Source organism: Melanerpes formicivorus, unplaced genomic scaffold (genome assembly GCF_026170545.1).
Source record: "Melanerpes formicivorus ecotype bairdi unplaced genomic scaffold, bMelFor1.0.p_v2 SCAF_6, whole genome shotgun sequence".
Lineage (NCBI taxonomy): Eukaryota > Metazoa > Chordata > Aves > Piciformes > Picidae > Melanerpes > Melanerpes formicivorus.
The window spans coordinates 30,790,303-30,817,729 of NW_027142358.1; the positions used below are offsets into that span (position 1 = coordinate 30,790,303).

The window sequence follows — 27,427 nt, forward strand, 5'->3', positions numbered from 1 at the left end:
CAAGGGGACACTCAGGTCTCCTCATTGCTCACTCTCTGCAGCAGTGTAGGCTGGGTGCCTCCTGTTACTGCCACATAAGTTACACCTCCGGTGTCCCGAGTGTCCAACCCACTAAGGTAGAAACAGGAAACAGCCTATTTCTACCCATAACTTCTGTGCCCTATAAATTCATCTGCAAAGTCATTCTCTTCCTCTTTCTTCCCTCTCTGCTCCCCTGGGAGGTGCTCCCTATTGGGTAACGGTGGGGGAGTATTTCAGGCCTCTTAAGCCTGTCTAAGCCTAATGACAGGAGGAGAAGGGGTCATGCAGTCTCATGGCCAGCCTGAGACTAACCTAGCAGTAGAAGGGGGAAAGAAAGAGCCCTGGGGATTTTGGGTACATATTCAGGTGGAGAGAAGGGAAGTGCTGTGGGCCTTTGGGTGTGGTGTAAGGGACTCTGTAGGCTTTGGGATATCATTGCCACTATGCTTTGTAGTTTCTGTAAAACACCAATTGTTTTTCCATTTAAACTTTCCATCACTCTGCAATCCATTTGTGTGAGTGTCATCCTTTTGTCCCTCTTGGGGCAACAGAGAATTAGGATAGGATAGGATAGGATAGGATAGGATAGGATAGGATAGGATAGGATAGGATAGGATTAACCAGGTTGGAAAAGACCTTTGAGATCATTGAGTCCAACCTATCACCCAACACCAGCTAATCAACTAAACCATGGCACCAAGTGCCTCATCCAGTCTCTTCCTAAACACCTCCAGGGATGGTGACTCCACCACCTCCCTGGGCAGCACATTCCAATGGTCAGTCACTCTTTCTATAAAGAACTTCCTAACGTCCAGCCTAAACTTCCCCTGGCACAGCTCGAGACTGCATCCTCTGGAGGATCTGTCTGGCTCCACAGCAGGACACCCTCACGTCCTCTCCTGACCTGGGGGGCTGTTTTCCCTCAGCCGTGCCGTGATGGATGCTGGCTGGAAGATGGGGCGGTTGTCATTGTCATCCAGGATGGTCACCATCAGGCTGGCAGTGCTGTTCAGCCCCCCCACGTCACGAGCCACCAGCGTGAACTCCAGGTGAGGATCCGGCAAAGCCTCTCGGTCTATCACGGCACCACCAGGCTTCACCGAAACGACACCTGGAGGAGAGGGAAAGCCTGGCGACAGACCCCACGGCTACCTGGTGGCCTTGGGCTGGGGGACAGGGACCTGAGGAGCCACCCCACCTGTCCTGTTGTCGATAGCAAAGAAGTCTAGGGATGACTCCAGGAGCTGGTAGGTCACCACAGCATTGCTGCCTTCATCATTGTCCAGAGCTAGGATAGGTCCACTGAGCATCGTGACCAGAGTTCCTGGATGGGATGATAAGGGTTAGAGAGGGTGACAGCTTGCTGTGGAACACCCCCAGCCTCCCACCAACCCTGGTGACAGATGAGGGACAGCAATGAATGGATGGAGGTGACAGAACAGGGTCTCGTGGGGCATGAGGCAGTCGGGGGGAGGCGGCTGCTGCAGCCTTGCAGACCGACTTGGGAGGCCCAGGTGAGGAACGTCCAGCTAGAAACAAACAGACAGACACATCCATCAGATGGGTGGCACCAGCACCCTGCTGCCAAGGGCATCACCTGGAGGCACCCAGACCCACTGTCTGGGACAGGGAGGTACCTGAGGTCTTGGAGCAGGGAGCAACTGAAGTGGCAGGAAGGCGACAAAAGGAGCATTTCTAACTCTTTGGCTGGGCTATGTCTGCCTGGACAGGCTGATGTCCAGGTAGAGTTTATCTCTAACCATCAAAGCAAGGTGGCTCCAGGTGCTAGTGATGGAGAGATGGCACTCCATCCCCTTGCAGGGATGTGGGGCAGGTTGGTGCCTTCAAAGCTGTCCCCAAAGGGGCTCAGCTCAAGCCATAGGTACCTCTTGCTGTCTGCAGCTGAGCAGTTCCCAAATGGGGCCATGTTCTCACAGGGTTCTGTGTGACCTGTGCCAGGATGGGTTTCCACCAGCAGCACGGACTGAATCAAGTCTCCCTGAATCTCACCTCCCTGGGTGGCCAACAGGAGCCCTTTATCCTTAGCATCCCTGTCCCACTGACCTGCAGCCTTTCCCTGCTCAGCATTGTGTCACCTCCATGATGGACAGGAGACACCTCCCCTTGCCTGGGCCCAAAGGGTGTCTCCAGGAGCCACGTAAAGGAGCAAAGAGAGACCTACCTGCGGGTGAGTTCTCCATCACCTCAGCCTGGTAGGAGTTCTGTGTGAAGAGGGGCCGGTTGTCATTCTCATCTGCTATGGAAATGACCAGAAGGTCAAAATCCTAAAGGAAAACACAGGGAAGAGGGTGGTGACCACATGATCCTTCCCCTTGAACTTATCTCCCACCTCTCCCAGCTCCAGTGTGATGCTAGTTGAAGCTGGAGCTCTGTGCAACCATGATGTTGCACTCCCTGGACCACCCTGCAGGGACTCTCATCCCAGGGCTGGGCAACCCTTCCCAGCCTACACACTGAAGGGATATCAGGACAGGACCAAATGATGCTCCAGTGTCTTTGTGGTTGGCCAGCAATCCAGCCCAACTGTGTCTCATCTTCTGTGACATCTACTGCTGTTAAATGGACTTCAACGTGTGTTGTTGGACTTGGCCTAAGGGCTCTGGGCTACCTGACCTAGTTGAGGATGCCTCTGCTGACTGCAGAGGGGTTTGGACTAGGTGACCTTCGGAGGGCCCTTCCAACCCAGACCATCCTATGATTCTGTGATTCTGAGTCCTACTGGTAACGTTCTCTGCTGGGATGTGGGATTGCAGCCACCTCCTTGTGCCCCCCAGATGCTTCCAGGGGATGAAGCTGCCGTTGGAACTGCTGTGGGTAAGCGCACTGCCTGGTTTTGGCCACAGCAGGACCTCCTTCTGCCACCTGTCTCCATAATTACCCGCCTGGCATTGCGAATGTTCTCTGGGTTGTCCTTCACGGTGACAGTCAGCCTGTACTCTGCCACCCTCTCCCTGTCCAGCGGGCGGTTTACGTAGACAACGCCGCTCTACCGAGGGGAAAATAACAGACAGGGAATAGGTACAAGGGACACGAGGAGACCTCGCCCAGCGGGGGATCTCCTGCCAGGCAGCACCATGGGTGCCCACCCTCCCGGTCCCAGCGGCCCAGCCTCCCGGTGTCTTACGGTGCTGTTGATGTAGAAGGCGCTCTCGGTGTTGCCTGCTGTTATGTCGAAGGTCAGGAGGGCGTTGGGGCCCTGGTCGGCGTCGCGGGCAAGGACACGGGTGACAAAGCTGGAGACGGGGGCGTTCTCGCTCAGGGTGAGGTTCATCGGGAGGTTGATGAGCACGGGGTCGTTGTCGTTGATGTCCAGCACACGAATGCCTACCACCATCTGCCAGGCAGAGAAGAGACCTGAGCATGTGGCACCTATTTCTCTCCCTCCAATTCTCTGCCTTTTCTTCACCCTCTTTGGTCTTCCCCATGCAACCCACTATGAGCTAGGGAAGGAAAACCCCAGGGACAAGTGGAAGGAGAAGGAGGAGAGTGAAGGCAAAGGAGACCCTGAGGAAGGATCTGGAGTTGGGAGACACCACCCACAGCCTTCCTGGGGGACTCACGGTGGAGCTGAGGGGTGGCACTCCCCGGTCCCGGGCAGCGATGGTGAGGTTGTAGAAGGGGATGTTCTCGCGGTCCAGCTCAGCATCCTTCCGCACCCTCAGCTCCCCTTCCACTGGGGAGATCACAAACTCCCCTGCCAGAAACAACGAGGCCCTGGCTCATGCTGTGCCACTGGGAATGTCCTGGCTCCCCAGGGGAACAGCTTGTTTGGGAGCAGGGGCACAGGCACCATAGAATCACTAAGGCTGGAAAAGACCTCCTAAGATCATCGAGTACAACCATCAAGCCCACACCACTGTGGCCATTAAACCATGTCCTGAAGTGTCATGTCTACAGGTTTCCTGAACACCTGCAGGGATGGTGACTCCACCACCTCCCTGGGCAGCCTCTTCCAATGTCTGGCTGCTCTTTCAGGGAAGAAATCTTTCCTAATATCCAACCTAAACCTCCTCTGATGCAACCCATTACTGAGCTAGAAGAGAACTCTGGCAGCCAGGGGTTATTCTCAATGCTCTCCCAGATACCAGCAGTATTGAGGGATGGATTAAATAGCCAGATAAGAGGTGCCCACACCCCTTGTTTGGGCTTTTCTGAACATGCCCACAACCCTCCAAGCACCCACCCAGCTCTTGTGGTGGATGTGCTACCCAGTGCAGACCCCAATGAGCCAAGGGACTTTGCCCTGGTTGTTCTTGGAAAAGCTTTGCTCTGGGGTCAGCTGGGAGATGGGACAGGGCTCTGCCTTCCAGATACTCTGGGGTAAAGTCACCACCTGTTCACAGACATGCCCATGGCTCCTCTGCCCACCTGCTCCAGGGTGCTGGTGGGGCTGGAGGCACAGGTTGCAGAGTCCTCAGACACCCTGCCAACGCCAGGACCTTTTTGATTCTGGTGTCTTTATTGTTCACCAGCCTTCTCCACTCCCTTGCACAAGCCCTGGGCACCCTGTGGGCTGGCTAAGAAGAGGTTAAGTTTCCTGTTGCTCAAAACAGGATTTCCTGGTGTTGAAAGGCTGAATTCGCAGAAGCGCTGGGAGGAGGATGGCTTTGCTGAAACACTTCCGCCCCTCGCTCCCCCCGCCACCCCGCAAGCCAGGTTCCTCCATGGGGCAGCCAGAAGGACAGGTGGTACCCCCCCAGGTCCCTGCTCACCGAGGGGGTCCCCATCGATGATGCTGTACTCCACTTGCCCGCTGGGTCCTGAGTCACCATCGTGGGCCAGGAAGGTCCAGACCCGTGGCCCTGGTTGCCCTTCTGTGACATCGAAGGGACCCTCGTAGGGTCGTGGGAAAGTGGGACAGTTGTCATTGATGTCATTGAGGTTCACCAGCACCTGTGGGCAGGGTGAGAGAGTGGAGGACAGTGAGAGGAGAGGGATGGAAGACCAGCTGGCCACGAGCGTGGGAAACCATGGACAGGCGATGGCATGAAATATCTCCATCAACCATCCAGCTCACAGTTCAGGGACTCAAACTCAGCTGTTCCTGGTCATGCCTGTCCTACAGTGACACTGAAACCACACACAGGTGAGGTCCTTTTAAACCACACACAGGTGAGGTCCTTTTCAGACCCTGGGCCACACACCATGAGTGTGCATGGACCAAAGCCATGAGCTTAGAAAGACCTGACCTGTGCAGCCAGCTGCACAATTGCTCACTCCTTGTCCACCAAGGCTTTCATTCCTTATGCTGAGTAAATCTTAACAAATGTGCAGTTTGTGCCATTATTCCTGCACAAAACACCACTTGGTGTTGTTGGTATGCCTCCCCTCTTAGCATGCCCTCCACTGACATGCTTAGCTGGCTCAAAATCAAGCCTACATGTCTCAAAGGAGGAAAGCAACAGTTTTAGGACAGGGTAGACCATGGGGCTGCTGGGCAAAGCTGAGGATCCAACAAACTTGAGTCTTGCTTTTTAACTGAGCCACACTACCCAGAAGGCCTTTATTCAGCTCTGTATTGGATTGTCTCCTTTCTGGGCTTCAGGGAACTTCACAATGGAGAAGCTCTACCTGAGGAGGAGGCTGGGCTTTGGTGGTGTGGGTATAAGGGGGACACTGAAAACGAGGAGCTTTCTGACCTCCTGGGTTAAAGGACAGTAAATTCTATCAGATGGGCACTTGCTGCCGGCTAAATCTTATCTTGACAGGAGAGTTTAGCTGAGTCTCTGCTCCATTTCCTAGCGGTTTCCTAGCAGTGGAGACAACAAACATGGGCATGCCTTATCAGCTTGATGGCTTTCCCATCACTCAGGGCCTTAAATCATCACTAAAGCTCCTCTTAAAAGCTGTTTTCATACAGAGCTGGCAAGGGTAGGACGGGTGTTTCCTATCTCCCTGCTCAGTACTGAAGGGCTTTCCAAGTTCATGTCCCTGCTTGGGCTGAGAGCAGGGAAAGTTCTGCCTCTGCCTGCAGCAAGCCAGCAGTTAAACCCCTGGGCTTGAGGTTTCCATAGCAGTTTTCCTGGGTCGGGAAGGCATCTCCAGTAGTATCAGATGCACAAGTCTGAAGGTTTCCCATCTGCCCAAACATGGAGCACAGTGCTGCCGAGGCTGGGGGCACAGATTTTGTCAAGGGAAATCTCCCACGCTGGTATCTCCCCTTTGGTTTCTCTATTTATCTCTGCACACAAGAACTTAAGCTTCTTTTGAGGGATGACAAAACCCTTGGTTCCATATCAGGTTGCAAGGGACCCTTGAGGGTCATCTTGTCCAACCCCCCCCCCCCCCCATGCAGTGAGTAGGGACACTTCCAACTAGATCACACTGCCCATGGGCTCATCAGGTTCCACCTGGAGTGTCTCCAGTGATGGGAGACAACCTCCCTGGGCAACCTGTTCCTCATTGTAAAGAACTTCTTCCTAATCTCCAAGCTAAATCCACCCTGCTCTATCTTCAAAACATTGCCCCTCATCCTGCTGCCTTATGTCCTTCTAAAGAGTCCTTCTCCAACCTTCCTGTGGGTCCCCTCCAAATATTGAAATGCTGATAGATGATCTCCCTGGAGCCTTCTCTTCTCCAGCCTGAACAACCCCAGCACTCTCAGACTGTAGGAGAGGTGCTCCAGCCCTCTGATCATTTTTGTTGCCCTCCTCTGGGCCAGCTCCATCAGGTTGAGGACTCCAGAGCTGGACACAGTATTCCAGGTGAGGTCTCACCAGAGCCAAGGCAGAAGATCTGACCAATGCCTTCCACCTGACCCCAATATCAGCCTGGGTGTGGACAAGGTCTGCCACAGAACCCATCAGGTTTTGGGTTTGATCACAGAAATCATCAGTGTATCCAATTGCTGTAAAACATTTCCTTTGGAGCTGCTAGTCTGCTCTCCTCAAGCTCTGAGCATTGCATTAAGTTCAGGTCACCACAGTTCAGGAGAAATGGAAGAGTTACAGGGAGAAGCAACAGAAACCACTAGAGGCTTTAAATGACCTCCAGAGAAGGAATGAAAAAGGAATTTAAGAAGCAGATAAGTAATCTGAGAAGATAAAGATGAAGCAGAAATTAATGCTCTGGTGATGCAGTGGTTCCTTCAGGCAAGAAGAACCAAGGGCATCTCTGAACACAACATAAAGCAATTCCTTCTGCTTGTGTCTTTGCAGGACCAAAACCCCAGAGCTAATTAACCCACAGGGGTCCCTTTCCCACACCTCTGTTTGCAGACCCCTGTGAGAGAATGGGGGTGACAGCAACTGGACAAATTGGCCTGCAGCAGGGAAAAGCAACTGGTGAGCCCTGGGAAGGAGAAGTGAAAGTGCTCAGGCTAGGGGGAACTCAATAGTTAACATCCAGTTAAGTAATAAGTAAAAGAGCAAGAGAGTTTACAGAAGCTACTCTTAAAAATGCTAAAAGTAATAAGGACCAAGATATGGGGGGGGAGGCCTACATGAAGGCACGAGAGAGTCTGTTTAAGAAGGTCTGTAGTGGTAGGGTGAGGGGCAATAGTTTTAAAGTAGAGAAGAGTAGGTTCAGATTGGATCTTAGGAACGAGTTCTTTACCATGAGGGTGGTGGAACACTGGAACAATTTGCACGGGGAGGTAGTTGAGGCCCCATCCCTCCAGATAGTCAAGATCAGGCTTGACAAGGCTCTGAGCAACCTGATGTAGCGGAGTGTCATAGAATCATAGAACCAACCAGGTTGGAAAAGACCTCAGAGATCATCAAGTCCAACCTATTACCTAATACCTCACACCTCCTGACAACTAAACCATGGCTCCAAGTGCCACATCCAATCCCCTCTTGAACACCTCCAGGGATGGTGACTCCACCACCTCCCTGAGCAGCACATGCCAAGGGCCAATCTCTCTTTCTGTGAAGAACTTTCTCCTTACCTCGAGCCTTATCTTCCCCTGGCACAGCTTGAGGCTGTGTCCTCTTGTTCTGTTGCTGGTTGTCTGGGAGAAGAGACCAACCCCCACCTGTCTACAACCTGCTTTCAGGTAGTTGTAGAGAGCAATAAGGTCTTCCCTGAACTTTTTCTCCAGGCTAAACAACCCCAGCTCCCTCAGCTGCTCCTCACAGGGCTGTGCTCCAGACCTCTCCCCAGCCTTTTTGCCCTTCTCCGGGCACATTCAAGTGTCTCAATGTCCTTCTTAAATTGAGGAGCCCAGCACTGGACACAGTACTCAAGGTGTGGTCTAACCAGCGCTGACCACAGCAGCAGAACGACTTCCATATTCACAGCAGGCGGGTTGGACTAGGTGACCTTTGCAGGTCCCTTCCAACTCAACCCATTCTATGATTCTATGCTTCTACAACCCTGAAGTAGCAATGGTGTTGCAACCCTGAGGGCAGCTGCCTACCGTGGTGGTGGAGGTCAGCCGGCGTGAGAGGACGGGGCACTGGTCGGTGGCGGTGACGATCAAGGTGTAGCGCCCGTGGCTGATCTCATAGTCCAGCTCCTTCACCGTGCGGATCTCTCCCTGTGAGAAGAGTGTAGAAGATTTTAGGCTATGCCTTTACAATTTTTCCACAGATCTTGAGCAGAAAAGTAGTAAAACATTAAAAAATCACTACTGAGTGTAAAAAAGGGGAAAAAAAAAGTCAAGATAATTCCAAACTATCCCATTGGAGAGATAAGGAACTTAAACTGGTTGTACCAAAACAGTGTTTTCTTCACACCTCACTTCTTCACTCTGGAGAGAGACTAACTTGCTTCTGCTTGACCTTGGCTGCATTGTTTTGGTATTAACTTCTCTGCTCCTTTCTCCCTTTTGTACAGGAGGGTTGGGTAGGCAGGGAAGGAGAAGCTGATAGCTTCCCCTGGTCTCTGACCACGGGGGGTTTGTGCTGTTTAGTAACTGTAAATACCTGTAACTATTGTCAATCCTGTATATTTTGTACATATTCACTGCATTCCACTGTAGATTGTAGTTTTGACTGTAAATGCAGCTTTCATTTGCTTTCAGCTGGGCTGGCAAAGTTAATGTTGGGGGGGTGGGAAATTTCAGCCCACCACAGAGAGGGAAGAGCGGCTGGGAGGGAGGGGAGCAGAATACAGAATACAGAATGAACCAGGTTGGAAAAGACCTTTGAGATCATCAAGTCCAACCTATCACCCAGCACCATCTAACCAACTAAACCATGGCACCAAGTGACTCATTCAGCAGTCAGGGACGCATCCAGCACAGGCCTGACTTCCTTACTGACCGTGCTGCTGTTGATGTGGAAGGTGCCCAAGATGTTGCCTTCGGTGATGGCGTAGGCCACGGTGCCGTTGGGGCCTTCGTCCTGGTCCAGGGCCTCCACGGTGACCAGGGTGGCGTTGAGCGTGTCAGGACCTTCATCAAGGGTCACCTCATAGAGCTGCTGCCGGAAGGAGGGAGCGTTGTCGTTCTCGTCCAGGATGGTGACATACACCATGGTGGTGGCCTGTGGGACGTGGAGACACTGCATTGAACGCTGCAGGGAGATCATTTCTGCAGCCCCCCGCAGCTGGCTGCAGAAGGCTGGACCTGTCAAGGTCAATGACCGATGTGGGCTCAACCCGGCCGAGAGAAACTGGCTCCCCTGTTCAGGAAAGACAGAGAACTGCTAGAGAGAATCCAACAGAGAGCCACAAGGATGTTTAGGGGACTTGAGCATCTCCTCTGAGAAGAGAGACTGAGAGCCCTAGGGCTGTTCAGTCATGAGAACAGAAGACTGAGAGGGGATCTGGCCAATGTCTATCAATATCTGAAGGGTGGGTGTCAAGTGGAGGGGGCCAAGTTCTTTTGGGTGGTGCACAGTAATATGACAAGAAACAACAGGTTTGAGCTTGAACATAGAAGATTTCACCTCAACAGGAGGAAAAACTTCTTTACAGTGAAGGTGACAGAGCCCTGGAGCAGGCTGCCCAGAGAGGTTGTGGAGTCTCCTTCTCTGGAGACTTTCCAAACCCACCTGGATGCGTTCCTGTGCAGACTACCCTTAGTGATCCTGCTTTGGAATCAATGATCTCTGAAGGTCCCTTCCAACCTCTGATATACTGTGATACCGTGAAATGGGATGAAGAGCTCAAAATGAAATGAGCCATGGCTGCAGACACCCCCAGGTAACAGCTGGGTGCAGAGATGGATGTGCAGACATTAAATCACACTCCAGTTCCCAAGCAAACCACCTCTCTGTGGGATCCCTCTCCCTTTCACCCAGTTCTCACCATTGCTGGTGGCACTGGGGAGCAGCTCATGGCTGAGGGAAAACCAAAGGGTGAACCCCACCGTGCCTCAGTGCCTTTGGGGGAGGCATGTATGAATCCTCACCTTATCATAGAATCATAGAACTGTTTTGGTTGGAAAAGACCTTTAGGATCAAGGCCAAACATTATCCCAGCGCTGACAGGGCACCACTAAACCATGTCCCTCAGCACCATATTTTCAGGCCCTTGACAGTGGGGACATCTTAATTGTTATTACTGAGGGTAGCAACGTGGTAGAATGGAAAATAGTTTCATAGTTTCATTCAGGGTTGGAAGGGACCACAAGGATCATCTAGTTCCAACCCCCCTGCCATGGGCAGGGACATCCCACACTAGATCAGCCTGCCCAGAGCCTCATCCAGCCTGGGCTTAAACACCCCCAGGGACGGGGCCTCGACCACCTCCCTGGACAACCCATTCCATGGCTTGGGGGAGGAACAAACATGAGCATCTCAGGTGATCAGACTGACCTGAGACCTATCTGAGAACATCTGAGACATTTAGAATCAGAATTGATGTGGCCCTGGACAGCCTGATTTAGCTGGAGGTGTCCCTGCTGACTGCAGGGGGGTTGGACAAAAGGATCTGTGAATGTCCCTTCCAACCTGATGCAATCTGTGAATTTTTGACCTCCCACATATCCTATTACCCATCTCTAACCACAATTACATCACCGGTCAGGATCAGCCTGTCCTGACCCTCTTCCATCTGTATCTGGTCCTGCACAGGCACTTGGATGTCCCTGCTGAAGGCTGTGTGTCACCATGAGTGGCACACTTTGGGATGAGGAGTGCCAAGACCATGCCATTCTGATAAGGTCTCCGTTCAGAGATGGGATCTTGGGATGATAAACCATATTCTGGGAGTCTCTGGGCTTTGTCCCTACAGCTTCCTGCAGCAACAAACTCCTTCCAGCCAGACAAGAGTTACACGTTTGATGAGAGCATCACAGACATGTTTGTTTGTAGAAACCACAAACCACAGGATAATTTGCTACTATGCTGTTTCACTGCACGCTCCAAATTCAGAGCAGGTCAGCAGCAAAGCCTCCAGAGGTTGGTAAACCTCCCTGCTCCACTTTTCCAGGCACCAGCATTTTGAAGTGAGGTGACCCTCAGCTGCAGCTGGAGATTTTGTTGGTGCCTTTTGAATTGAGCCTGGATGTGAGTCAGCCCGTGGTGTTGCTGTACGAGGGCAGGGTAAAGCCATCCCTCTGTGTAAATGGGATGTTTTGGTCCCCGTTTTGGTTTGGGGGGGAAGCTCCATTCTATTCCCTCAGCTGGCATCAGGCTGAGATGTAGTTCCCTGGGTAGGCATCCCGCTCAGCCCAGGAGACTTTCTGCTCACTTCATCCTCACAAATGTGAGGAAAAGAAGAATCACACACGAACTGTACTTCAATCAACCAAGCCGGAGATCTGCCCCACAGAATGGCCTCCTGCTGGGGAAGGAATGGGGACCAGCACCCAGCCCCTGGTGGCTGAGCACCCACAGGTCCCGCAGCACGGGGAGCATCCTCCTGTGCACCCTGGAGACACTCGCATGGGGACCAGCTTGCTCTACGCTAGCCCTTGCTATGCTACCAAGGGGGGAAATAAAAGCAGCTCCAGCTGCTTGCCCAGATGGGTGGGGACTGAAGTGTCACCCGCGTCGATGGGGTGGCTGTCTGGGGGGTTGCCGCTCCCCCGCAGCTGCCTGCAGCATCTCACCTCCTGGGGGTGCTCTCAGAGCTCTGCATCGCTGCACGCAACAGCTCAATGAAATTTCCTGTGTGCCACTCCGGTCGCCGCTACTCGCGGGGCTGCTCAGGGCGTGCGGGCGGCTCCGCGGAGACCGGCTCCACTCGGCCACCCCTGCCGCCATGGAGGTGACATCCCCCCGGCCCGGGCTGCTGCTGGCTGCGCTCCTCCTGCTCGCTTCCCACGGTAAGCCTCCCGCTCGCTTTCCTCTCCTGACCAGCCGGGGAAAGGCGCCTTGCGTTCGCCCAGTCGGGGTTGTGCCTCGGCGCAAGGAATATGGGGCACGGGGCGGGGAGGGCAGTGCCGTGTGTTTACTTTCTCAGTCTGTGATTTCAAAGTGGGGGGATCAAGGCCTCCTCACCACCACCCCCCACCCCCCCCACCTTGTAGGCACAAGTTTCACCCGGTGCCAGTTGTGTAGGGAGAAAGGGGCCACGGTGGAGCTGCTCTTTTAAGCCTCGGGGCTTTGGGACTGGGTTTTGTCCTTCCTTCGCTTTGATCTAACACTCATGGAAGGAAAGTAGCCCTCCTGCTGTCTCCACCAGCCCACTCCCCCCCCCCCCCCCCCCCCACTGAGGACCCCAAGCTGGAAAAGCTGCTCCATTCCTGCATGACACTTTGCCTCAGGGCTGCCTGGCTGTGCGGCGGTGAAAGAAGCCTTCTACCAGCGCTGGGGGAGCGGAAAGGGGGGGGGGTGGTTGTATGAGCAGGGCTGGGACGATCTCCCTAAGGATGCTCTGCTTCACTCTGCTTGCTGAGACGTGCTGGGCAGCTTCTCCGGGCCAGGACAGAGTTTTCCCTACCTGGAGCAAGCGCTGCTGTGCAGCGCGGGGGTGGGAGCCCTGGGAGAGGGCTCCTTCGTGCCTTACTCCGCACCAGCCCCGGCAGCGTTTCCGTACCGAGGCGCCGGGGCCAGGCAGTGAAAGGGGGGCGGTGGCAAATAAAACTTCAGATCATCTGTGGATGAAAGGTCAGAGAACAGAGCTGGAAAGGACCATGGTCCCTCCCTGTCCCGTGCAAGGGGAGAAGGAGCACCTATTTGGCTTCACTCTGTGGGATGGTGAAGAAACCAGGATTTCTGCTGGCACATCCCTAGGAAGAAATGCAATGGGACAGGGAATTTCTTTTCCTCTCTCATCTGGGACCAAAGCTGGAAGTGCATGGATTTGCTTCTCACCCAAGTCTCTCTTGGCATCAGGGAGTGATTCCCAGAACCTCCATGGGGCTTTGGATTCTTTCACTCACGTGCCTGGGAAGGTGGGATGGAAAATCAGATCTCTGGTGACGCAGCAAGCTTGGACACTGATGTTCAACCTGAGCCTGGTGTCAGAGGAGCTGAACTTCGTGCAGCCTGCCAAAACTTTCTGAACCCCAGGCTAACTTTAATGGGGCTTGATGGAGCGGAGCTCTTGGAGACTTCCAGCTCCTCCGTGGCTTGGCAGCGCTGGCAGCTGGGTGACTTGGAAGCAGCTCCCAAGGGATGGCAGATGAACTGGGTGTTCCAAAGTCATATCCCAAAGGCAAATCTGATGTTGTGGCCCTGCTCTCAAGCACCATGCCTTGTTCCCAGAGGCAGGACTCTCTGGTGGGTGCAGCCTCTCCCCATGGTCTGGATGATGGGGTACCCAGGGGGCAGCCCTGCTGCCGAAAAGCCATTTGGCTCCGCAGGGTGCAGGAGAGGAGGGCCCTCAGCAGAGGCATCTCTGGCATCTTCAGTCAGCTTTTTCCTCTCTTTGTCTTTCCTGCTGAGGTATGGATGCCACTGCACCTCTCACCTGGCTGATAACTCTGAAGCATAGCAACAACACCGTGAGACTGGGACTTGTGGCACTTTCATGTGAGGCTGTTACAAGAACTCCCAGGAGAGGAATGAAAGTCTATTTCCTCGGCCCAGCACTGAGAGCTGCCCTCTCTCCAGAAACCCTTCCCCTGCAGTGGGTGAGCCCCTTCAAAGGCTGCAGCCCTCCCATCCCAATTTGCCTGGAGTGGAATCAGGTGGCATGATTAATTAAAATCGAATTAATTACCTTTAATTAAACCACCATGCTTTAATGGCCGTGGTTGTGTCAGGTTGATGGTTGGATTTGATGACCTTGAAGGTCTTTTCTAACTGAAATGATTCTATGATTCCCTTAAGAGGAAATCACTTCTGTAAGCCCCAGGAGTGGAAACCGAACACCTGCTTGCCTGAGTGGGGGACTGAAATTCAGAGAAGCAGCCAGGAGAGACTTTTGGTCCCCAACACAGAATTTGGCATGGAATCTTGTTTTATTTAAGCCCTTGGTTGGCAAAGCAGCACAGGCTCCTGGGGGCATTAGCACTTTTCTTGCATCCTCTTTTCTCTGAAGGGAGATCTCCCAGGTTTCACACCAGGCAGTGGTGTTGGCACTGGGGATGCATCAGCACTGCATTGGGCTCTGCAACGCTGCAGTTCAGAGCCAAAGACATCAAGGTAGCAAGGAGGGGCACTTCTGGCACCCACTTGAGACCTCCCCTGTCTTTACCAGATGGTGTCAAGATGACATCTCTTGGCTTGGGCCTCAATGGGTGCAGGTTCTCTCAGCTTGAGATGCACAGAAACTGGCATCTGGCTTTACTTTGGCATTTGCCAGCAGTGTTGACTTCAAAGGGAATGATTCAACCAGGATGGGATGGAGCCAGACCTGGGGTCTGGGCATGGAAGAAGCCCACAGCACCCTGGGGAGATTAAGAGCCACAAGCTTTAGTGTAAAGACACTGGCAGAAAACTTTTTGTCCGGGCACCATCTGCTGCCTAGCACAGCTTTAAAACCTTGCTTCATCTTGGGAAGGGGACAACAGCCTCCCTGGCACTATTAGGGTGCACATCAACCCTTGCCAACTCTTCTCCCCAGCTGTTTTCTCCTCCACTCAATGACTTCTAGGAGCCTTTCCCTGCTGGGGAGTAAGGAGGGCAGTGGGCGATGCCAAAGGCTTTGCACACGTGGTAAGCTCCGCTACTCCCCGTGGCTGGGTTCTGCTCCCCAAAGCGTGGGCTGTGTTCACTTTCCACCCAGACGGTTCCCATCAAGCCCCGGAGGTGGAGGCTGGATGGTTTAGTAAGGCAGAGCTCTGCAAGCTGCATGGGGATGAGTGGGACGGCCCCGTTTCATTTGAGGGGGTTGGTGGTGGAAAACAAAGACTCCTGCAGATACTTCTGCAAGGTGTTGGAAGTGTGGCTTCCTCCAATAGAGCCCTGGCTTTCCTTCCCCCGGCTCCCAGGGGACCCCCAATGTGAATGGGGCACTTCCCGTTGTGGCAGGTATCAAGGAACACATCTGAGATGCCTTTTGTCCTCCTTTGGCAAGGAGGTGGGGGACCTGCTCTGCTGTGTGCCACAACCCAGCCAGCACGGCCAGGCATCCTGGCCCTGGCAGCATCCAAAGATGAGGAGAAGCTGAGACTTGAAAGCAGGAAAAAAGAGGAAGCTTGAGCTTGGGCAGCACAAATTTCTGCTCTAGAACAGTCCCAGGGATGTGCCAAGGGGAGAAAGCTGAAGTGCCCTCAGGAAGCTGGAGTGATGAGCCAGAGCAGTTTGGCAAAGGTCACCCCACCTCCAGCTCCGTGGGACCCCTCAGTACTGCTGACTGGGGGTGGTGGTGGTGGTGGGGTGGTTCTGTGGGGCAGATCCCCTCCCCAAATCCTCCTCTCCCTGCCAAGCACCCTTGGGCAGGCTGCTGGGATGCAGGCACTTCATGGCTGTTCCTGCATCATCATCTTTGAGTTTGAAAAAGAGGAGGCTGAGGGGAGCCTTCATCACTGTGTACAGCTACCTGGAAGGAGGTTGTGGAGAGGTTGGTGCTGGTCTCTTCTCACAGGTAATTAGTGATAGAACAAGAGGGAATGGCCTCAGACTGCAACTGGGCAGGTTCAGACTGGACATTAGGAAGAATTTTTCATGGCAAGAGTTGAATGTGCTGCCCAGGGAGGTGGTGGAGTCACCAACCCTGGATGTGTTTAAAGGGAGTTTGCATGTGGTGCTTGGGGATATGGTTTAAGGGTGACCCTTGTGAGAGTTGAGTTCTGGGTTGGACTCATTTCTAACCTGGTTGCTTCTGTGATCTGAGCAGCCACGAACAGCCACGAGGGCTGGAAGGCCCAGGGGACATTTTCAGTTTCACTCTCTCGAGTGGAGACCCGTGCTGGGGCGGTGCTGTGGTGACCCTGCCCGCAGGAGGATGCACTCTGGGTGACCAGGAGGTGGGGAGCCTCTGACCCAGCTGGTTGGCTTGTGGGCAGGTGCAGCACGTCCCTCTGGCGACTGACGCCCGCTCGATATAGCAAGTGAAAAACCTCAGAGCACAAAAGTGGTGGAGCCAATGGCACAACAGGATGTCACCCAAAGACAAGAACGCCTTGCCCTCATGTCAGCTTCTCTTGCTTGCAAACCAGCCCCAGGAACCTCCTTTTCTCACCAGTTTAAAGAGTGTGAACCCAGAAGCTGGTTTTGGTGTTCTGCTTTTTTCTTCAGCTTTCGAAGGTGATGTTTGCACTGCTGCAAACACAAAGACCACCAAAGACTCATCCTAGATGCACAGCTCCCCTTACCCACCCATACCCTCCACCAGCATGCTGGGATGGGACCAGTAATGCACCCTTCACTCCTGCACCTCTGCCAGGCTTCCCACCCATGTTTTGCAGCCAGCAGCAGCCAAGAATTTGCTCCTCCTCCCAGGGGGCTGAAAAACAAGCAGGGTGGGACCCATTCCCCACCTCATCTCAGGGGGCATGGGCTCCTCCCAGCTATTTTTCTTTCCCTCCACCCACCCCTGTTTTCTTGGCTTTTGGGTATTTTTGCAGCACTTGTGTTTCCTCCTTCGCAAAGCATCCCCTGCTGCTCTGCTTTACAGAGGTCTGGTGCCCCATAGCAGACTCCTCACCTCCCTGTCCCTCGCCTCTGCAAAGCCCCAGGGAAAATTCTGCCTCCCCTTTTGCTATCAGAAGCTGATGCTGAGCTGTATTTAAAGCACCTCCTCCAGGCCTTATTTCTGGGGTGAAATTGTGTTCCCAGCCCTGTGGGGATCACAGAGTCATGGAATTGTTTTGGCTGGAAGAGACCTTTAAGTCCAACACTGCTAGGTCACCACTAAACCATCCCTCAGCACCACAGCTACAGGGCTTTGAAAGCCCCTCCAGGGATGTTGCTGCAGTGCAAGAAAAGGGCTCACACCATGCTTCCCATCTCCCTTTTCTTGGGACAGGAGGAGCTCAGGAGTTTTTCTTCCCTAAGGAGAAGGCTTTTATGCCCTCTGCCTGCAGGCTATTGTTGATGCTCTCTGCTACCTGCTTCACAGGATCACAGGATGTAAGGGGTTGGAAGGGACCTCCAAAGATCATCCAGTCCAGCCCCCTTGCCAGACCAGACCATAGAATCTAACACAGGTTGCACAGGTTGCAGATGGACCTTGAAAGTCTCCAGGGAAGGAGACTCCACAATCCCTCTGGGGAGCCTCTTCCAGTGCTCTGTGACCCTCACAGTAAAGAAGTTCTCCTTCAAGTTGAGGTGGAACTTTCTGTGATGTAGTTTCCGTCCATTGCCCCTTGTCCTATCACAGGTTACAAGTGAGAAGAGCCTGTCCCCCATGTATTTATATACATTTATTAGGTCCCCTCTCAGTCTTCTCTCCAGACTAACCAGCCCCAGGTTTCTCAGCCTCTCCTCACAGGGCAGTGCTCCAGCTCCTTCATCATCCTAGCAGCCCTCTGTTGAATTCTATCCAGCAGATCCCTGTCCCTCATGAACTGGGGAGCCCAAAACTGGACGCAATATTCCAGGTGGGGCCTGACTAGGGCGGAGTAGAGGGATAGGAGAACCTCCCTCAATCTGCTGGCCACACTCCTCTTAATGCACCCCAGGATCCCATTGGCCTTCTTGGCCACCAGGGCACATTGCTGTCCCATGGAGAAGCTGGTATCCACCAGGACTCCCAGGTCCTTCTCCAGGGGGCTGCTCTCCAGCAGATCACCTCCTAACCTGCACTGGTGCAGTTTATTCTTCCTTCCCAGATGCAGGACTCTGCACTTACACTTCTTATCCTGCTTCCCTTCTGCCAATGCTGCTGGTGGTGTTTGCACTACTTGCCTGGGGAGAGATCCCCATTTTTATTATGAATTCAGAGTAAGCCCTGGGCTGTGGGGGGTGCTAACACAACCATTGTGGCAACTGGTGACAGAACAAGAGGACACAGTCTCAAGCTGTGCCAGGGGAGGTTTAGGCTGGATGTTAGGAAGAAGTTCTTCCCAGCAAGAGAGATTGGCCATTGGAATGTGCTGCCCAGGGAGGTGGTGGAGTCACCATCACTGGAGGTGTTTAGGAGGAGACTGGCTGGGGTGCTTGGTGCCATGGTTTAGTTGATCAGATGGTGTTGGGTGATAGGTTGGACTTGATGAACTTGAAGGTCTCTTCCAACCTGATTGATTCTGTGATTCTGTGGTTGTGCCTTCTCCTGGGCAGGAGGGCCAGCAGCTTTCCTCATCACCACCCCCTACTCCCTCTACATCTGCCCTGAGGGCCAGAACGTCACCCTGACCTGCCGGGTGAGCGGTCCCCTCGCCGACCGCCACGACCTGCTCTACAAGACCTGGTACTACAGCAGCGACGGAGACCAGAGCTGCTCCCAGAAGCACCACATCCGCAACGTCACCGAGAAGGAGCTGCACCACGACCTGGCCAGGCACCATGAGCTGCTGCTGGCCAACACCACCCAAACCTCCCAGCTCCCGGCAGGGCAAGCCGGCCGCCACGGGGTGGAATTTGTTCCTGACCGCCACGGTGCCTTTCACATCCTGGTGAGGAACCTGACCCTGCAGGACAGTGGGAATTACTGCTGCTACGCTGTGGAGGCCAGGAGGGAGCATGGCAAGCCCCACACTCTGCAGGTTGCTCATGGCTTCGTGGAGCTGCAGATCCAGCAAGGTGAGGGGGCCAAGGCTCAGCTGAAATCCGTGCCAGAGTGTGTTGGGCAAAGTGAGGGATGCTGAAAGCCCAAGCTGTGGCTCAAGAGACAAAGAGCAGCAGATGTTGAAGGTTTGAATTAGGGCCAGAGAGCACTGGAAAGTTTAGCAAACAAATAAATCAGGAGGCTGGAAGGCAGTAAAATCCATGCTACATAGTTTCATTGATCTTCTTCAACCTCTTTCTGGGAGAGAGGAAAACAAATCTCTACTTAAAAGGAGTTGACTGGTGCTCCAAGCCCGAGTGAGGGCTGCAGGCATTTGCCTGGGATGCAGGACTTGTAGATAACCTCGAGGCAGCAGCCCAGCTGGAAGAGCTGCCCAGGGAGTCATGGGATGAGGGAAAGGCATGTCCTGCCTTTGATTTGCATGGTTAGGATAGATAATTTTTCTTTTAGACCACAGGGATAAAACAATAATAGAGCCTGCATGGACAGGGATGGGGCCTCCCTCCTGCCACGAGGGAAAAGGGGTCTGGCATCAGACATCTCAGTGGAGGGCTTCCCAGGATTAACCTCTGTGGTACCTGAGTGAACACCCTGAGATCTAACAGGCTTTTCTCCTCCACAGGCAGAGGAGGGCTTCAAAACTGCACGTTTCACACTCCAAGCAGCAAAGGTAAAGGGACAAACCTCCTCCCTCCGATGCGCTGCTCGGCATCCCGGCCGGTCTGTTGCCCTGAGGATGGCTGCTTGCTACCAACACACCAGTGTCCAGATGCAACCTCATGGCTGGGTGTTGGGAGGATGATTCCCAAGGCTGTCCCCAGGGGGTGCATCTGATAGGTGTGTCCTCAGGCTGAGGAGAGCTCCCTTCGGTTCATTACCTCTACGTGACCATCCTGAAGGCCTTGGAGAACATTGGCCTTGTGGTTGCAAAGCAGCTAAGCACTGCCCCCCTCCCCCCTCCGCAGCATCATCAGGGATTTAATCAACAGAGGATGGGAAATGACAGGCAAAGAGTTGCAGTAACCTCTTGCAACACTCTGCCACCACCTCAAGCCCATGCCACCTTGCCCTGAGCAGAGGAACCCCAAATCTGGCTTGAGCACTTGGGCAACATGAAGCTCACCCAGCACTGTGTCCAGAAGCTGGCAGTGCCCACACTTCACTATGCAGGTGGTTTCCTGGTGGGTTTCTCTGTCAGGCCTCATTTCTGGTTGCTCCAAATGAGCTTGGCCAAAATTGGTTTGCAGCATGGCTAGAACCAGCCTAGCCGTGGGAAACCAGCTCCTGATCACCATGTCTCAACCACCCAGTCTCAAGACAGAGCTACCTCAGGTATCTCTGGGGCCCCCTGTCCTGCAGGCAAAAAAGGGGAAATAAAACCCCACCCTAAAGCACCCCACCCCCTAGAGTAAGAAGCTGCTTCCCCAGATGGATGCTCAGGAGAGGAGAGCTTGATATAGGCAGCCCTCAACTCCACCACAAGCCACCCCATACAGACCTTGATGGCCACAGTCTGCCAGCCTTTCTGGAGAGCCTCCATGGGTAGTGCTCTCCAGGGGCATGTTTGTTAGCAGAGGCCTTGGGTAAGGAGCCCTTTGATGCCTGAGTGCTCTGAGACAGCCCAGCTTTGACAAGCTGGCTGTGGGTCAGAGTCAGCATTCTTTGAAATCGCTAGGAGCATTTCTGCTGACTTCAGAGGGCTTTATCAGGGCCCCTGCTTCTGCCTCCTATCTGGAAGACCAAAGAAAGACCTTGGCATGCCCTCCAGCAATGAAGGACTTTGGCCACGGTCCTAAACTGATGCCTCAGAGCTTATCTCTGCGACTGGGAATGCATCCCAGCACGAATCCCGTCAGGAGCAGACCACTCCTGTGCGGGAGCTGCGTTGCATCAGGCATGGGGCAGCATCAGTGCCGCCCCATGCTCCTGCTATGGGCTTGAGGAAAGCAAACCCGAGGTGAAGCCCCCTGCAGCCAGCTCCAGCTCTGCCCTTCCTCTCTTGCAGATATCACGGCGGCTGCTCTGGCCACGGGCGCCTGCATCGTGGGCATCCTCTGCCTGCCCCTCATCCTGCTGCTGATCTACAAGCAGAGGCAAGCTGTCAGCAACAGACGTACGTACCCCTCACCAGCCACCCCCAGGGACACTCAGCATGAGTGTCACCCACCCAGACATCGCAGGCTGCATCACCATAGCCTTGCTGGGATGGGATGTGTCCTGCTGTGGTCGGCTGCTTTGGCTTCCCTGAGCCCCATGGGGACAGTGTTAAGGTGGACTGGAAACAGGAGCCTGCAAAGGTGTCCCAGGAAGGGCCGGGCTGCCAGTGAGGAGTGTGGGGTAGGAGGAGGACACAGAATGCCTTTGCCAGGAACAGTGGGATTGCAAAGATCACAGAATGACAGAATTGTCTAGATTGGAAAAGACCTTTAAGATCACCGAGTCCAACCATTAGCCTTGACTAAGTCATAGCCCTCAGCACTACATCTGGTTGAGGCCCCGTCCCTGGAGGTGTTTAAGACCAGGATGGATGAGGCTCTGGCCAGCCTGATCTAGTGTGGGGTGTCCCTGCCCATGGCAGGGGGCTTGGAACTAGATGATCTTTATGGTCCCTTCCAACACTGACTGATACTGATCTACACAACTCTTAAACACCTCCAGTGATGGGGACTCCACCACCTCCCTGGGCAGCCTGTTCCGATGCCTGACCACTCTTTCAGTAAAGAAATTCTTCCTAATGTCCAACCTAAACTTCCCTTGGTGCAACTTGAGGCCATTTCCTCTTGTCCTATTGCTTGTTACTTGGTTGAGCAGACCAACCCCCACCTTGCTCCAACATCCTCTCAGGGAATTGCAGAGATCTAGAAGGTAGAGTTTCAGAGAGTTGTAGAGAGCCTCAGCTTCCTCTTCTCCAGACTGAACAACCCCAGTTCCCTCAGCCACTCCTCAGAAGACCTGTTCTCCAGACCCTTCACCAGCTCTGCTGCCCTTCTCTGGACAAGATGCTGCCAGGTCCTCTCCTGAGCCTTTTCATAGAATCATAGAATCAATAAGGTTGGAAGAGACCTCAAAGATCATCAAGTCTAACCTATCACCACAGACCTCATGACTACTAAACCACGGCACCAAGTGCCACATCCAATCCCCTCTTGAACACCTCCAGGGATGGGGACTCCACCACCTCCCTGGGCAGCATATTCCAATGGCTAACAACTCTGTCTGGGAAGAACTTTCTCCTCACCTCCAGCCTAAACTTCCCCTGGCACAGCTTGAGACTGTGTCCTGTTGTTCTGGTGCTGGTTGCCTCCCTATCCATGGTGAGGGACAGCTCATGTACCCACCCCTCTCTCCAAAACCTAGCTGAAATAGAAGCTTTGCCCTCTAAGTGTCTGAAAAAAGCCTTACTTGAGCTCTTTCCTCTCCCTTCTCTTTAAGACCCACCCACCCACACAAACACACACACACACCACTTACATGTCTATGGCAATAGGACTGCAGCAAGCAGGGTGTCCCCCAGCTTCCCCAGTCCTAGCAATGCAGGCAGCAGTGAGGCACAGCCAGCTGCCAGCTGCTGCCCGTGCTGGGCTGCCTGTGATTTCAGTGCTGAAGCAGGAAGAGTCATTGCATCAGGCCTTGGGCAAACCGGGGCCCTGTGGTTTCTCTCTCCCGAGCTCGGTGGGCGGCTGCGTGGCTCGGAGAAAGCCCTTTGGAGAAGTGGAGCTTGCAGCAGCAGCAGGCACCATGCCAGCCCCCAGAAGGGGAACTGAGCTTTCAACACCCATCCTGGTGTGCCTTCACGCATCCATTTTGCTGTGCCCGGGGTGCAGCTCCCACGCTGTGCTGCACAGCATCTCAGACTGGATGCTAGGAAGAAGTTCTTCCCTGTGAGGGTGGTGGGACACTGGCACAGGTTGCCCAGGGAGGTGGTGGAAGCCTCATCCCTGGAGGTTTTGAAAGCCAGGCTGTATATAGCTCTGAGCCACCTGATGTAGTGTGAGGTGTCCCTGCCCATGGCAAGGGGGTTGGAACCAGATGATCCTTGAGGTCCCTCCCAACCCTGACAATTCTCTGATTCCTGGGTGATGCTTAACCCAAGACTGAAGGTAAAATCCAGGAGGATTTGCTTATGGGATGTCTCAGACCAGGTTAGTTGCAGGTTATTGCCACCACATGCTGCCATTGACACAGCCTGGGCCAAAACTCATGCTTGGGATGCTCACCATGCAGCCAGCTGGGCTGTGGCAAAAGGGATGAAGAAATGATGGTGCTCCCCCAGGCAGCCAAATGCTAGGGTGGTGTTTTGCAGAGCCCCATGAGGGTGTCATAGGCAGGTGGTGGGTGCATCTGGGCAGCCCAGGCACTGCAGAGCTGGCAGAGATGCCTCTTTCCTCCTTCAGAGCCTGTGGTTTCAAGATGGAAGGAGGCTGGACTGGGGGGTAAACTAGGCAGGGATGTGGAGAAGACAGATTGGAAGCACAGAAAAGGTTGATGTTAAAGAAGGGGGAAGGACAGAGGAATGCAGAGGGAAGACTTGGTCACAGATGAGACACCAGAAAGCAGGGCTGGTGTTGGACCTGGGTTTGACACTGGGAATTATGCTGCTGGCACTCATACCAAATGTTTTGCCTTTGGCAGGTGCCCATGAGCTTGTCAGGATGGAGAGGTGAGGAAATCCACATGCTTCCAGGTCCTCCCAACCTCCTCATACCCCCTTTGCCTGCATCCTGGACCCTGCAATGGTCTTGTTCTCCCTTCCTCTCCCCTCCCCTTGAAGCTGGTGTGTATCCTCAGCCTGTCAGAGCAAAGGGGATGCTGGTGGCTTCCACACCCAAAGTCCTATCGGTTTCTGGGCAGCCACTGTTTCTCTTCCCTCCCTCCAAGAGGGAAGTGTCTCCTTTCTCTTTGCCTGTGCCAGGGGCATGCATCTCCTCAGGGCCCAGCAGAAACCATGATGCCCTTCTGCTAAGCTTTCCCCCACTGCATGGGGATCCTCACTTGCTCTTGGCCCAGATGCCACCACCTGAAACTGCTCCCTGCCTTGCTCGGTTGTTCCCAGTGCTCAGTCAAAACAAAGGCTCCTGAAACAAAGCCACAAACCCACTCACACCCTCTCCTCTCTCACAGCAGTGCCCAGGGCATCGAAAACCCTGTGTTTGAGGCAGTGCCTTCGGCGAGCGCGGAGCTGCGGCCCCGGCCCCAGCTGTCCTACATGGCCAGCAGGCAGCCCTCCGAGTCCGGCCGCCACCTGCTCTCCGAGCCCAGCACCCCCCTCTCTCCCCCTGGCCCTGGGGACTGCTTCTTCCCAACACTGGGTGAGTGACTGGTGATGCTGAGCCCCCACAGGGACCACTGCAGAGGGCTGGGAAGGAATGGGGTGGCCAGGGGTGAGAATGGGAAACTCTGTGTTATGTGGGACATCGGCCCCAGGGATCTGAGATGGGAATCACAGAACCACAGAATGGTTTCAGCTGGAAATGACCTCTAGGATAATTGGCCTAACACCACCATGGCCATTAAACCATGTCCCAAAGTGCCATGTCCACTTTTCTTGAATATCTCCAGGGATGGTGACTCCAGCAGCTCCCTGGGCAGCCTCTCCCAATGCCTGACCACTCCTGCAGGAAAGAAATGTTTGCTAATATCCAACCTAAACCTTCCCTGGCACAATTTCAGGCCATTTCCTCCTGTTCTATCACTTGATACTAGGGAGAAGAGACTGACCCCCACCTCACTACAACCTCCTTTCAGGGAGCTGTAGAGAGTGACGAGGTCTCCCCTCAGATTGCTTCTCTCCAGGCTGACCAACCCCAGTCTGGGAAGGATTCAAAGCCTCTGTTTTCTGTTGGAAAGCAGAACTTGGCTGCTCCCTGAAGCATATCCCTGCAAGCTGGACTAATACCCTTGGTCTGCCCTTTTCCAGATCCTGTTCCTGACTCACCAAATTCCTTCAAAGCCTAAAAACCCTGGAAGAAGCCACATCCCCCATATGCAGCAAGGAGAAGCCGGGTGGCCATGGGACCATGCTCAACCAGCTGAGACCCCCAGGGGGCCAGCACGGCCATGGAACAAAGCCTTAAAAAACTAAGCAGAGCGCTGGAGTCCCGCCCTCGCCTCCTGTCCTGGCTCTGCCCTGGGGCTGGGAGTGAACCTTTTATTGCTATGGAGAAGAGCCTGCCTCTGTGTTGCCCACGTTTTATGGACTAGCTGAAAGCTGAGCATGCAGGGAAGGAAGGATACCCCCACGCCTGCAAACCTCTCCAGGGATTTAACTTATTGCCAGGGGTTTAAGCTCTGCAACATCAACCTGCTTCTCCATCTCTGACTGAACATCCTCTCTGGAAGCGGATGGTAAAGTACTTTGTCTACTGTGAGACAAAACAGGGTCACCAGCCAACCTTGTACTCCGTTTTTCTCTGCAAAACAGGAAGGGGAGAGGCTCCCTGGTGTTGTCAGAGCCCTCCTTCCCCACCAGCCTTTTAAGACAGCTGTGGACTTGCGAGGCTGCTGCCTTTTCAGCTGGACGCACAGCGGGAGGAGCTTTATTTCTGCTGCAATTTTATCCTTGGCTTGGGATCAGGGGAGTTTCTCTTTCTCTTTGTTTCTTTATCAGTGTTGATTAAAAGAAAAAAAAAACAACCAACCCAACAAAAAAAGGGGATGTTTATAGGTTTCATTTGCTTTGTTTTGTTTTGTTTTAAAGGCTTGTAAATTAGAAAGTTCACCAGGAGGGTATTGGATGTTCCTGTGACACAGCCCAGAACCCCGCAGTGGAGAGGTGGGAAACATTCCAGCTGGCTTCCTCCTATCCTCTTGGGGCCAGCATGGCCAGAGCAGCCATCCCCAGGGCTACTGCCTCCAGCCATTTCAGAGGATCCAGTGATGCCCTGGGGCATGTGGGTGCCCTCAGAGCATCTGAACACAACACCCCAGCATTGTTTACCCTAAAGAAGTCAGGCTCCGCTGTGACTCAGCCCCAGGAAAGGAGATCAAACCTTGTGGTAGACATTGCCACTCCAAGTATGTGTGTGGGTTTTGTTCTGGTTTTGTTGTAAAGTGGGGAAAGAATTGCCACTAGACAAACATAAACCTCAGTCACCACCAAACAGCGTCAGACCTGAGCCAGGCAGCGTGCCAGGGCAGAGCATCCCCAGCAGCACGCTGGATCTTCACACTGCCTGGCTGGAGGGAACAGCATTTCCCTCTGCAATGGGACAGGGACATACTGCAGGAGTTGATTAATCCAGGGCTGGCTTCAACAAGAGCAGCTTCAAGATGGTTTGGCCACAGGCAGCAGGATAAAGGAGAAGCCAACACCAACGCCCCCAGCGCAGACGTAACTTCCCGAGCACAGGGCTCAGGCTTGATTGCCACCCACGGGCTCAGCCTCTTTCCCAAGCTTTGCTAGGGAACCTTTCCCAGTGCCTCCAGCTCTTCCCTCTCCCTGTCCCAGCAGCCACAGCCAGAAAGGCATGTAGGGAATTTGCCTGCCCTCAGACCCTAACCACCTTGAAACCCTCTCTGAGTCCCTCCATCTGCCAATGAATGATGGAATAAAGTTTTGCTGGAAATTGATTTCTCTCTATGGAGCAGGAATCTCATTTTTGGGGATGCCCTGAGCCCTGTGAAGGCAGAGGTGAGCTGAGCAGTGTAGTTCTCTGCCAGAGGCACTGCTGTGGCACCTTGGAACACTGCATGGCATCAAGGATCATTTGAGGCTCAACAAGGCTCTGGGCAAGCTGATATAGTGGAGGATGCCTGTGCTTCCTGCAGAAGGGGTTGGACTAGATGGCCTTTGGAGGTCCCTTCCAACCCAAACCATTCCATGTTTCTATGATTTCCCACCTGGAAAGCTTTCCAGAAGGAAAACTGAAATCTTTTAGGGAGAAGAAGTGACAGCCAACCAGCCTTCCACATGTGCTGGGGAAGCAGCCTTGAGATGCTTGGGGTGCTGACACCCCACCTTGCCCCCACCCCTGGTGGAGGAGCTGGCATGGTGTTGCACCTTTGGGTATGATTCTTAACTGAATGGTGGAATGATTTGGGTTGGAAGGGACCTTTATGGTCATCTAGGTCAACCCCCAAGGTGATGGTGACCTTGTAAGACGCTCATACCTTCATGAACCTCGCCAGGTCCCACCAGCTCTGGCTTGGGAATGCACAGAGAGCTGGTGCCCTGCTGCTGGCTGTTTTCTGCTGCATCAGCACTCAGGGCTTTGCTCCTGAGCAGAGTGAAGAGCTGCTGTGCTTCACCTGAGTGGGCAGGCAGGAACAGAAACTGGAGAGGCTGAAGCAGCCCTGCCTGGGGGTGGCTGCCAGATCAGCATGGGGGTGGTGAGGAGCAGCCTTGCTCTGGTGCACATCCATGCTGCAGTCTTTTTTCACAGAAAGAGTGGCCAGGCATTGGAATGTGCTGCCCAGGGAGGTGGTGGAGTCACCAACCCTGGAGGTGTTTAAAGGGGGTTTGGATGTGGTGCTTGAGTTATGGTTTAGGGGTGAA

At 53.8% G+C, this 27,427-nt stretch overlaps 2 protein-coding genes across 3 annotated transcripts in view; one reads left to right on the forward strand and one right to left on the reverse strand.

The window, feature by feature from the left end:
- Window positions 1–27,427, reverse strand: part of LOC137441665 (cadherin-23-like) — a 49,614-nt gene that overhangs the window by 13,906 nt on the left and 8,281 nt on the right. Inside the window, exons 5-13 of the mRNA XM_068139280.1 lie at window positions 9,249–9,470; window positions 8,402–8,521; window positions 4,755–4,935; window positions 3,603–3,736; window positions 3,167–3,376; window positions 2,921–3,028; window positions 2,204–2,306; window positions 1,220–1,345; window positions 926–1,132 (exon numbers count right to left, since the gene is read on the reverse strand). Coding sequence (XP_067995381.1) covers window positions 926–1,132; window positions 1,220–1,345; window positions 2,204–2,306; window positions 2,921–3,028; window positions 3,167–3,376; window positions 3,603–3,736; window positions 4,755–4,935; window positions 8,402–8,521; window positions 9,249–9,470 — 1,411 coding nt within the window. The remainder of the gene's footprint in view (window positions 1–925; window positions 1,133–1,219; window positions 1,346–2,203; window positions 2,307–2,920; window positions 3,029–3,166; window positions 3,377–3,602; window positions 3,737–4,754; window positions 4,936–8,401; window positions 8,522–9,248; window positions 9,471–27,427) is intronic.
- VSIR (V-set immunoregulatory receptor) lies at window positions 12,004–26,496 on the forward strand. 2 transcript variants are annotated; one of them, XM_068140317.1, is made up of 7 exons: window positions 12,004–12,199; window positions 18,486–18,947; window positions 19,556–19,603; window positions 20,939–21,046; window positions 23,566–23,593; window positions 24,055–24,242; window positions 24,851–26,496. In XM_068140317.1, exons 1-7 carry the CDS (start codon window positions 12,136–12,138, stop codon window positions 24,886–24,888), a joined length of 936 nt encoding a protein of 311 aa, XP_067996418.1. In that variant the 5' UTR covers window positions 12,004–12,135; the 3' UTR covers window positions 24,889–26,496. The 2 variants fall into 2 exon arrangements, with proteins under 2 accessions (XP_067996418.1, XP_067996419.1); XM_068140318.1 differs by having other exon boundaries at window positions 24,058–24,242.

Excerpts from the sequence above, each read along its gene's own strand:
- VSIR (XM_068140317.1), top strand. The coding sequence starts at position 12,136 with ATGGAGGTGACATCCCCCCGGCCCGGGCTGCTGCTGGCTGCGCTCCTC. Across the intron at positions 19,604-20,938 it reads TCACACTCCAAGCAGCAAAG|ATATCACGGCGGCTGCTCTG; the intron begins GTAAAGGGACAA and ends CCTCTCTTGCAG. Across the intron at positions 21,047-23,565 it reads GCAAGCTGTCAGCAACAGAC|GTGCCCATGAGCTTGTCAGG; the intron begins GTACGTACCCCT and ends TGCCTTTGGCAG.